This window comes from Rhinatrema bivittatum, chromosome 2 (assembly GCF_901001135.1).
Source record: "Rhinatrema bivittatum chromosome 2, aRhiBiv1.1, whole genome shotgun sequence".
Taxonomy (NCBI): domain Eukaryota; kingdom Metazoa; phylum Chordata; class Amphibia; order Gymnophiona; family Rhinatrematidae; genus Rhinatrema; species Rhinatrema bivittatum.
In genome coordinates, this window is record NC_042616.1 from 278,919,907 (window position 1) to 278,932,150 (window position 12,244).

Here is a 12,244-nt window from a genome sequence, read left to right on the forward strand (position 1 = left end):
ACATTCATACATAAAATACAATAAAGGAAAAGGAATAAAATATAAGTAAAATTCATTGCAAATAAAAACGTGCTTTAAGTATAATAATAATTAAAATAACGTTAATTTGTTGTGGTAATAATACAGTACATTCAGGGGGTGATTTTCCAAGGGACTTTGTGGGTAAAGTAATGCTTTACCTGCTGAAATGGTACATTAGAAAGCTGAACAACCAATATGTGAGAAAAAATTACAGGCATTCACACTTTTACACACAAAGGGGAGAGATATTCCCAGGGATGAAGTCTGGGCAGGGTTGGGACCTTCGCACATACCCTTTAATTTTAAAAAGTATGCGCATTAACTCTCCCAGTAAAACTAAACCCCCACCTCAAACAGAAGGGCTAATTGTGTGCATGTAACTTTGCCGGGATAAGTTTCAAAGCACATTTATAGGCGTAAAGTCCATTGAAAACTGGTGTAATTTATGTGCAGCGTTACAGAATTCTCCTCCACAGAGTGGTGACATTTGCCCGGACTCCCTCCTGTTGTCCATTTCAGGCCATGTGACCTGAGTGACTTGGAGTACCTGGATGAGGAATTCCACCAGAGCTTGCAGTGGATGAAGGACAATGACATCACTGATATCTTGGACCTCACGTTCACCGTTAATGAAGAAGTGTTTGGACAGGTGGGTCTAAGTCTGCAGAGGAACTTGAAATGCAGATTTAAAAAAAAAAAAACATACAAAGGGTGACCATTTGAAATAAATACTTTCATATTGTTAACATTATTCATTTTCATCTTATTTTAAATATCATATCCCTAGGTTTGATTGGAAGGAGGGTTGAGGGAGGAAATTGGGGAGCGAAGGTTAAGTCTTAAGTCTCAAGTCTCATCCACCTGAGCTATTCAGCCAGAGTGAATAATATCTGAATTGTACGCTGGGGTTGGAATTTACAGTGATTGTGTGTACTTAGGGACTAAAGTGTGCTGGTTTTATATGCAATCTAATCCAGAGGCAAGATATTTGAGTGATATGTAGAGGTTTGGGATTAATAAGCAGGTGGAAGGGGGTCTTTGCTATGAATGTACGATGTGGTTTGGTAATTACAATTAGATTGGGGAGAAAATATTAAACTGTGTAAACTGTTGGTGTACTGTTTCTGAGTGTGCATAAGAAACAAATGTATGCCGAGTATTTGTTATGTTTTATGTATCTTAATGTAACCCCACCCCCCTTTTTGGGGACCTCCTGGAATGCAGGGGTGCACGGTTGTCCACAGGACCACTTTCTCCCAGATCTCTCTCTTCTCACACCAAAACAATCCACTTGCCCCAGGGTTCTTTCCAGCGGGGAGCAGGATTCTAGAGATGTGCATCATGCCAGCGATTGTTTTTGCTTTCGATTTCGTAAAACCACGGGAAATTTCGTATCTCCCGCAGTTCGGTATTTTTTTTTTTCATGGCGAATCGTTTCCGGGTTAGTGCACGCTAACAGGAGTGCTAGCTCCCGTTAGTGCGCACAAACATAGAACTGTTAGCGTGCACTAAACCGAAAAATGATTTTTCCTGAAAATTCATGGAAAATGTGATCGTTTATCGGTTTTACTGATACATGACAAATTAGGAAATATCGTACGATTTCCTAATTCATCAAAAAACGAATGCACATCCCTAGAGGATTCAACTTCCAGGGCACTAGACTCCCAGGGATGGGGACCAACCCACAGCCTCTCCATCTCGATCTGTTTCTCTCCCAGCTGTACTCACACTTGGGCTGTCTGGTATTCTTTAAAAAAGTCACTGGACACTCTGTTGGGGTGTTCCAAAATAAAGATACTGCAACCGAAATTCTTCAGCTGATCTTCACACAAAAGTTAAATAGTCTAAAAGCACGTCTTTCCGTGGTCTGTCAGCTGAGTCAAAGTCCTGTACGTTGGCAGGCAGTAGGAAAAGACCCAACACTTCTCAATGATAGAGACTGGGCTCTTAGTGGGGACTGGGATCTCCTTATCTCTTTCTCTGAGATTAGATCTGGACCTCTAGGTTAGAAAGTCCCAAAATATAGAAATAAAAATGTTCTTGCCTTCTCATAGGCAGGAACTGGTAGCAAACATTCCTTCCAACAAAATACAGGAGCCCAACTCCTCAAAACTCACAACTGATTCTCTGTTCTCTGCCATCAGGTCTGTGATCTCCCTCCTTAGTGTGGGCAAGAAGGAATCACAGCATTTTATCCTGACCTTCCACAGGCAGAGGTGACAATTCTCCTGAGCAGGATCAGGATCCAAAAAGGAAAATACTCTTCTCAAAAGCAAACATCTCTCTCAAAACCTCATCCTCCACTCTCACAAATCCCTCCCTTCCAGACTGGGGGAGGGGGGCTGCCTGCCAGGGATACATCTCTTCCCCTGGATCAGGCTGTGGGGCTTAAATTGGGGACCATTGCGATACTGTCCTGCTTTCCAAAACTCCAACTTAAAATGCTCCACTGCTCCTAGTGCACCTGCTGCTTTTAAGGAGCTGACTGATCAATCCAGGTAAGTCTTTCTGGAGGGGCCTCTAAGGAACAGTCAACAAACTACCTAATCCTCACTAATCCTAGCCGAGGGCTTCAGCTAGGGCTATTTAGTTAGTGAGGGACCTAGAAGGTCCCTTACATTAATAAAAATTTAAGTTTAATATTGTATCGCTACTGAACTCGCTCTCTGACTCTGTTATGACAGTTGGCAGAACCTGCGCAGGCACTCCCTTCCCTATACTGGTCTGTATTGACCATTGCCTCTCATTTAGGGTTGTCAACTGGCTCCAGGATTTTCAGGTTTTACTTCCCTGCATGCAGGTACGTATAGTCTTGCTTTTCTTAGGGAATGCAATAGGGAAATCAGAATTAAGTCCCAGCATGCAATGGGGTAAAACCAGGCCTGGCTCGATCTGTCCTGAAAATCTGTAGCCAGTTGGCAACCCTACTCTCATTAGAGGTTCCTATTTCCTCCAGCTTGACTGTCAAAAATCTAAAGCTTTTGACCATTATGACTATGCAAACTGGCAAAGCATACCACAGTTTCTCTCTGGTGATAGAGGCTACATTATTTATCCAGTTTTTGAGAGTTTCTCTCATGTGAAAGAATCTATGCATGAAGGAATCATGTACTATGCAGGCTTACCTTTCATTAGAGACAAATACTCATCCACAACAAATAAATATCGTCTGTCAGCCCTGCTAATTGGAGAATAACATTCCGGCGCCATTCATGGCAGAGCAGACTTTTCTTGTAATGCATCATTCTTAAGAGCATAGAATATTAAAACAAATCTGTCTCCCGTTCATTGTTACCTTCTCACTGAGCACCCCCACCCCACCACCACACACACACACACACACTGATTTTTGTTTTGACTTGTGTCTTTTGGCAGGTGACAGAAAGAGAGCTGAAATCTGGTGGCTCAAACACACAGGTGTCGGAGAAAAATAAAAAGGAATATATCGAGAAGATGGTGAAGTGGCGAGTGGAGAGAGGTGTGGTCCAGCAAACGGAAGCTCTTGTCCGGGGTTTCTACGAGGCAAGTAACTACAACAAAGAGAAATGTGGCAAGAATAGTCCACAGACAAGTTGTGGGTGATATTGGGCTGGTTTAAGGAATCCCTGACTGGATAAGACGGCCTTCAGCTTTGTAAGGGATTAAGATAAAACCACAGGAGAAACAGGTAAGATAAAAGAGAGAATGTGGCAGTGATGAAGGGCACCAGCAGAAGAAACCTTAAACAAGTTATTTTTGCTCGGCATATACAGAAGGGGAAGGCAGTCTTCCTAAGAGGCTGATGCACTAAGCTGTGACGTTTTTTCTCAAAAATAGCACAAAATGCCCAAAAGCACTAAAAATTTGGCATTTTGCTCCATTTTTCACAAGCAGCCCCCCCTTTCATGAAAAAGCTCCTCAAAAGCGGACTTGACATTGGCAATAGTAAATCTTTGTGCATAGCCTGCTACAGGCAAAAGCTTATTAGAATCAAGTATTAATGAACTGCTTCAGTGCAAAATCATACACATCATTAAGGTGGGATTTTCTGTAAACGGGCATACGAAAAAGGCTTTGCAGGCCCGTTTTCACAGAAAGAATAAGTTCTCTTACTTGCTGGCCGAGGGGAGCAGTGTTTTGCATGCAGTGTTAAAGGGGCCTTGCAGACTGTGTGAAGCCCACCCTTTCCCCTCTCCTCCCCACCCCCACTGTGTATCAGAAATTCTCATGTGGTCCATGTGGACCCACCCCCTGGGAATGCTGAACACGGAGACGCTCGCGGGCTGCAAATGTATAAAAAAATTGCTGCTTAGGAAGCCCTGCTCCCTTGTCCTCAAAAATGACTGTAAAATTCCATTCTGGAAACCCCCTCCTGGATTTTAGCAGATACACGCGGCTACGCGCGTATCTACTAAAATCCAGCATACTTTTGTTTGCGTCTGATGCGCCAACAAAAGTACGCGAACGCGCATTTTTTAAAAATCTACCCCTAAGTTTTTACCTAAGGTAGCATCGGAGTTTCACATTAATCAATCCATTATACTACCCACCTTCTTTCCCAGGCCCCATTCTAATGCAGGAGAACAGGCTCTGCATACCCTTGACTGTAAACGGGCTCTAGCATTCTATCTAGACCGTATAGCTGCCCACAGGAAAAGCACTCAATTGTTTGTTTCTTTCCATTCCACCAAATTGGGGCAGTCTGTGGGTAAGCAGACTGTCTCCTCCTTGTTAGTGGACTGCATATCCTTTTGTTATCAACAAGCAGGCATTCCACTTCAAGACCATGTTAAGGCACACTCTTGTCAGAGTCATGGCAACTTCAGTAGCACACCTATGCTCGGTGCCGCTTCCTGATATTTGTATTGCTGCTACCTGGAGTTCTCTCCATACCTTTACAGCCCATTATTGTTTAGACAAGGCTGGAAGACAAGATTCCATCTTCGACCAGTGTGTCTTGCGCAACCTTTTTGCAACTTAATGTACCAACACCTGCCTGCCTGTTAGGGTTCAGGATGCCCTCTACCAAATTCCACCCCAATTGTTGTGCCTCTTGCACGTCTTTGGGTACATTTGGTGCATTTCTCGGACATCCTCAGCTCGGTACTCACCCATATGTGAGGACTACCATCCTGCTTGTCCTGTGAGAAAGCAAATGTTGCTTACCTGTAACAGATGTTCTCACAGGACAGCAGGATGTTAGTCCTCACGAAACCCGCCCGCTACCCCACGGTGTTGGGTTCGTTACGTTTTCTTATTTTATTTTTGGCACTGCCTATAGCTTTAAACAAGACTGAAGGGGGATACCTGCTGGCTGCAGGTTTAGTGCCATCTGGGCATGCCCAGAGGGTGCCAGTCAAAGTTCTAGAAACTTTGACAAAATTGTTCCATGATTGGGCTCCATCCTGTGATGTCACCCATATGTGAGCACTAACATCCTGCTGTCCTGTGAGAACACCTGTTACAGGTAAGCAACATTTGCTTTTCCGGAAAGTCAGATAAATTGTTCATTTATTTTGGAGGAGTATAAAAAGTTCAAGCGACAACCAAACCAACTATATTAAGTTGGACAAATTTGTCGATAAGAACAGCATATAAAAAGAAATCAGGCTGTATCAGAAATGATAGCTCATTCAATTAGAGATCAGTCATCATCTTGGGCATAAGAAGGAGCAGTATATCTGGCAAAGATTTGTAGAGTGGCCACATAATTTGTGATCAAAAAGATGGGATGTTTTCATGAAAAAGAACACTGCTTATAAAGCAAGCATTCTATATGTACCCAGAATAATCGGGCTTTGGTACTTCCCAATTGTTCTGGACTGGTGTTGCAGAAAGCAAAGGAAGGAGAAATTTTAACTTACTTGATAATTTCCTTTCTTTTATTTCTGCTGTACCAGTCCAGAAACCCACCTGGAAAGTTAAAACAGAAAATATAGAGGTTTCTAGTAAATGAGGACAATAGTAAGACTAGGGGGCACTCCCTGAAGTTAGCATGGGGCACATTTAAAACTAATCGGAGAAAGTTCTTTTTTACTCAATGCACAATTAAACTCTGGAATTTGTTGCCAGAGATTGTGGTTAGTGCAGTTAGTGTAGCTGGGTTTAAAAAAGGTTTGGATAAGTTCTTGGAGGAGAAGTCCATTGCCTGCTATTAATTAAGTTGACTTAGGAAATAGCCACCGCTATTACTAGCAACGGCAACATGGAATAGACTTAGGGGGAAACTCACTCCAAGATGAGATTTGTGCAATGTTCTCTCTACCTAGCTTGTTGTTGCCCAGGTAGAGTGTCCATCAAGCTAGGTGGAGAGAACATTGCACAAATCTCATCTTGGAGTGAGTTTCCTCACTCCGAAGGCCAGCAAATCTTCACAAGAGACCACTGTTCTGTTCGTACGTCTCATGATGAATGTGAAAGTGGCCCCCAACCCCCTACACTCATACCTAATCCCCACCTCGAGTTACTAGGTGGGCCTCCCATAGGGATACAAATACCTGTCTAGGGAGGAGGCACTATAGCAACTCTCTCTCTCTCTCTCTCTCTCTCTCTCTCTCTCTCTCTCTCTCTCTCTCTCTCTCTCTCTCTCTCTCTCTCTCTCTCTCTCTCTCTCTCTCTCTCCTGCTGAAACAGGCTGTCTGGAAACTGTGATATGTGGGAGTTTTGGGTACTTACCAGGTTCTTATGGCCTGGTTTGGCCACTGTTGGAAACAGGATGCTGGGCTTGGTGGACCCTTGGGCTGACCCAGCATGGCATGTTCTTATGAGATATACATTATAAAGTCTTTTAATGTAACAATTTTAAAGAAGACTTTCATCTACTAAAAAAAAAAAAAGAAGTTGGTATTTTGCTACAAGTTTTAAAATCTGCCTTGTCATGGAAATACTGGCTTTAACTGTCACTGCACCAGGATAAAAAAAAAAAAGATAGTGATCTCTGCCTTCATCAACTGGATGAGGGACTAAACCCAATCGTTCTGGACTGGTGTAGCAGAAATAAAAAAGAGGAAATGATTAGGTAAGATTACATTTCTCCATATGTTATATCTGAAGGGATTTTTTTTTTGTAAGAAAGGGGCTAAATCCTGTACTAAACCTTAATCTATAAATTGCAGTATGATCATTACTTATGGCATTTTTACTTACAGGGTCATTTTATAACGAACAGCATAACTTAGAAAATTAGCCCTAAGAGTGTGTGCAAACGGACCCGCAGAAAGATGCACCTGCTTTTTGCAAGGCATAACTTGTGGGGGGTTCCTTGTGTACATTCTTTTGAAAACCAACGTATGCATATGAAACCAACTCGCTCCCCCACTCACGCAACACCAATCTTTTGTGTGCAGAAAAATATGCGAAAAAAATCAGGTCTGCACGCAGACCCCCGCGTAATTTTATAACAAACCATGTGTGCTCAGACACCCATGTTTCATGCACGGAAATGACTTTGAAAATTCATCCCTTTAATGAGCATTTGTGTGTGCTGTGACCTGATGCAGCAGGTAACAACACTTATCGTAGAAAAGATTCAAGCTGTAGTCATTTGTTTTTTATTCAGAAGAAAAGCAGTAGCTATCAAGTTTACCTGGATTTTGCAGGAGGTCTCTCACATGTTCCACACTCCCGCATGGAAGCAGGAATCTCCTATGAAGTGGAGAGAGTGACCGGAAAATCGTCATGGCAGCCTGTGCAGGCCATCCTGTCCCTTCATTGCTGAGAGTCCACCCTGCTGGCCATTCAGAGAAGTCACACTGCAAAGAAGCATTGGGGGATGGAGGGAGAGGGCGTGAGAGCAAATAAATAATGAGAGGGTACATGGAGAAGGGAGGAAGGTACCCCTCCCCCTACCATCTTTCTTTCTCCCCCTCCCTGTCCGCCATTCTGCTGCTTAGGCTCCCTCCCTCTCCTTCTTCCTGTGCCCTTTTTTTCCCTGACACTCATACATGCCACCTCCACTCTCACACCATTATCCCCCTGCTCTCACACACCCCTCTGCTCTGCTCCTAGAGACCTCTTGCTCCAAAACCTCAGATAAAATTGGTTTTCAACCTTGATCTTGCTGCCTTTTACTATATTTCCCCCTTCTATGGTGAATGTTGTATCTCTCTAATGGCCCTGAACCAGTGAGGTCTTGGCAGTGTGACCACATCTGAAAAGCCACATCTATGACTATGCAAACATCAATGTTTATTAGAAAAACTTATAGAGATAATAATCTTTGATTTTGTCATTTCAAGTGGTCAGGTATGAAGAAGAATGTTTTTTTTCTTTCAGGTTGTAGACTCAAGGCTCGTCTCGGTGTTTGATGCTAGAGAACTGGAGCTGGTGATAGCAGGCACTGCAGAAATAGACCTGAATGACTGGCGCAATAATACAGAGTATCGTGGAGGTAAGTAATAGCTGCCAAGTACTGAATTCCGAAAGAGATGCTACCACACAGGGAGGATAACTTTCAAACAAATGCACATGGCGGCATATACGTGCATATAAGGCTGCGAGCAGATCTACACTAGTAATTTATAACTTGCACACATGATATATGCACGTTTTATAAAATGCACATATCTCTACCCTGCAACATACGTGTGTATGTAGGCTTACATGTGAATACATGCAAAGCACTGAAAGAACCTATATCAATGCATTGAAAATGTGTACTTTTCCTTCCTATTTAAAAAATATATGCACATATATTTTAAACGTGAAAATAAGTACGACTTACACTCATAAAGTGGGATTTATGCACTTAAGTGGGTGAATTTTAAAACATGCATGCATTAAGGAAATTGACAGTTGTACCAATTAGGCCGCCAGTTCAACCAGTCCTTCTCCAGATCATCAAGACCCTCCTGGTTCTTCAGCCTGAACTCTCCCCAGTTCACCCAGTCAATACTACACAATAAAAACATTTAATATCGCTTACACCAGATAATTAGCAGCTGTAAAATTACACAAGTAAGTTGGCAAAAATACATGCCTAAATGTCTTTTAAAATAGCAACTTACCCATGTAGACGTTGGCCCCCTATCCCAGAGTACCCTCCTTTTTATGCACATATATGTACACGCAAAAGTAAAAATACAAGCGTATTTTGGACTTTTTACAATCCAGAATATGGGGCAGCCCTACCTAACTCTCCCCCCCCTCACCTTACCCCCTCATTTATCAAACTGCGCTAAGGCGTTTTCGCATGCGTTAAGGGCTTATCGCATGCAAAAAGCCCCATTAACACATGCGATAGGCCCTTACCGCATGCAAAAACGTTTTTAATGCATGCGATAGCACCATATCGTATGGTGCGATGCAAATTTGAAAAACAGGAGGAGTTAGGGGCGGGGAGTGGGCTGGGTTTTGCCAGTCTGCAAAGTGCTATCTCAAAGACTTAACTACACCTTTATCAGTAGCGTTAAGCCGTGCGATAGCTTTTGTTATGGGGTCGTAAGGGTTTATTGCATTGTCTCCCAGAGCACCAGGAGAGAGAGAGAGAGAGAGAGAGAATATGAATATGAATTTGTATCCCTATGGTAGGCCCACCTAGGAACTTGAGGTGAGGTGTAGGTATTAGTGAAGGGGTTAGGGGCCACTTTGACATTGAACGTGAGACGCACGAACAGAACAGTGGTCTCTTGTGAAGATTTGATGGCCTTCGGAGTGAGGAAACTCACCCAAAGATGAGATTTGGGCAATGTTCTCTCCACCTAGCTTGATGTTACCCAGGTAGAGAGTCCATCAAGCTAGGTTGAGAGAACATTGCCCAAATCTCATCTTTGGGTGAGTTTCCTCACTCCGAAGGCCATCAAATCTTCACAAGAGACCACTGTTCTGTTCGTACGTCTCACGTTCAATGTCAAAGTGGCCCCCTAACCCCATACACTAATACCTAAAACTCACCTCGAGTTATTAGGTGGGCCTCCCATAGGGATACAAATACCTATCTAGGGAGAAGACATTATGGCTAGTCTCTCTCTCTCTCCCTTCCCCCTTTCACCTTCCCCCTTTCCCCCCCATGGTTGAATGCAGGAAATACAACAGGTCTGCCACTTAAAGCAATGTCTGAAAATGTTATCACAATTTGAACTAATTTAGCTCTTCACAAAGGTAACTAGCACATATTGCAATAAACTGTATATTAGCATAAAACTCACCCCTTTTGCTATCACATGCAATACTTATCACATTTTGATAAATCCAGGCCTTATTTTGTTGAGTTACGCCTGCCTCACCAGCTCTCTGCCGGCGTGGCAGGCCCCGACACAGGCCACTGTGTCGGGGCACTCGACCATGCCCCCGGACACGCCCCCGGACCGCCACCACACCCACACCTCGCCCATTTTTGCAAGCCCAGAACATACGCGCATCCTGGGGCTTGCGTGCACCGCCGAGCCTATGCAAAATAGCCTCGGCGTGTGGAGGGGAGGGGGGTTTTAAGGGTTACGTGCGTAACTTACGCATGTAGCCCTTTTAAAATCCGCCCCTATATAAGTAGAGGCTACTTACATGCATACATGCTCATTTTTAAGTGTGTAGCATTTTGCAAAATCACCCTATATTAATAATTATAATGCTCTTTACATTTTAGTGTAGGCCTTTTTCCACAAAGACCAGAGAAGGGTTCTTTCCCTCAATTCAGAAGTTGGCCAGAAAAAGCTGACTCAGTCATTGTGGGTCATCATACAGTGTCCTCTCTTTCTCTACCAGTTGTTCTGTATAAGAATATCCCACCCAGACACTGGGTAATAGGACAGCTAAACTGGCGGGATAACCCGGTTTATATCAATAATCCAGAGCAGCGAGTCAGTGCTTTAAATGATCTCAGATTGGATGACTAAGAGACAGGGCCAGTGCAAGAGTATTTGGAACCCTAGACAGATCTTCAGTCATGCACCTGCCTATTGATAGCAGCTCCAGGACAGCACTCCCTGCTTCAGCAGTACGGGCTTTTGCATAGCACCCCTCTATGCCTCACGCTAGCGGAATTTTGCTGCCCCCTAAAATTATGGCACTCTAGACGACTACCTAGTTTGCCTAGTGGAAGCACCAGCCCTGTCAAGAGTCTGATTCACCAAGAATTTTTTTCCCTTTCTATGTCTATAGAAAAAAACTTTCATGAATCAAACCCTATGACAGTAATTTTCAGACTGGTCTATGAACGCACATTTATGCACGTACATTGGCCAGCGCCTAGATACGTGGTCATTTTATAGCAGATACACGCATATTTGCGCATGTTATACAATATCCTGGCCACGCGCACAAGTGCGCCAGATGTTAAGTGGGCGCCCACATCATGCGCACAAACGCCTCTTCCACTGCATGAATCGGAGGATTTTAAAAGGGGAGCACACCAACACTATTCCCAGTTTTACCAGTTTGTCTCCAATTTGCCCGGTTAAGAGAGAGGTCCTCCAAACCCCACTAGTTTAATAGCCTTCATTCCCTACCAGGTAGCCCTGACCCTTAAAACCCTGATGATCTGCCTAGTTTTGTTTTTTTTTTTAAATTACACGTTATCTATAGCAGAAGTAAAGTTATGCGGCAGGGGGGCCTAGTCGTGTGCCGGACTGTATAAGTATTTAGGCGCACCTCTCAGGCTCACGTCCTGAAATGCCCACGCCCCCGTCCCATTTTGAAAAATCCTGAGATGTGCAAGCTCTGGGAGAAACGCACATATCTCGGTGGCTTTCAAAATCCTCTCGGCGCGCGCAAGCCCAACATATTCCCACATCCCCTAATTAATGCGCGCGTTGGGCTTTTAAATTTCATTTTTAAGTGCATATGAGCATCTTAGTAACATCTTGCACTTCTATTTTTTCAAAAAAACCAAATACCAGCAATGGGGAAACCCCTGCAGGCATTTTCTTTTCGCCCAGCTGTTCGGTGAATAAGATGTGCTTATCAGTGCCACTTGGAAGGCAGTTCTTATGTTGGCAGCTATCAGACTGGGAGACCCAGGGCACAGAGGCTTTGTAATAATTAAGTTGCCATTCAAATTTCTGCTGAAAGCACAAAAAGAATCTGCTTGTCATCAGCAGCTCTTTTGTGACAGAAATCTTTGGCATTTTTCCAGCTGAAGAGCACACGGCAGATCAGCAGTAGCACCATCGATGCCTTTTGTAAGAATTTCCTTTGGCTGGGGAAAAAAACCCAAAACCTGATGGTTTGGATGAGCTGGTCTGCTTTAAATGTGACTTTTAATAAAGGCTGTATCTTCATGTTTCAGTCATGTCTCCTTTGCTTTCTA

At 43.5% G+C, this 12,244-nt stretch overlaps 1 protein-coding gene across 1 annotated transcript in view; it reads left to right on the forward strand.

Moving 5' to 3' along the window:
- The window catches only part of HECW1 (HECT, C2 and WW domain containing E3 ubiquitin protein ligase 1), a 327,850-nt gene that overhangs the window by 292,158 nt on the left and 23,448 nt on the right, over window positions 1-12,244 (forward strand). The window contains exons 23-25 of the mRNA XM_029589548.1: window positions 541-670; window positions 3,400-3,546; window positions 8,278-8,392. Of these exons, the coding sequence (XP_029445408.1) occupies window positions 541-670; window positions 3,400-3,546; window positions 8,278-8,392 (392 nt within the window). The remainder of the gene's footprint in view (window positions 1-540; window positions 671-3,399; window positions 3,547-8,277; window positions 8,393-12,244) is intronic.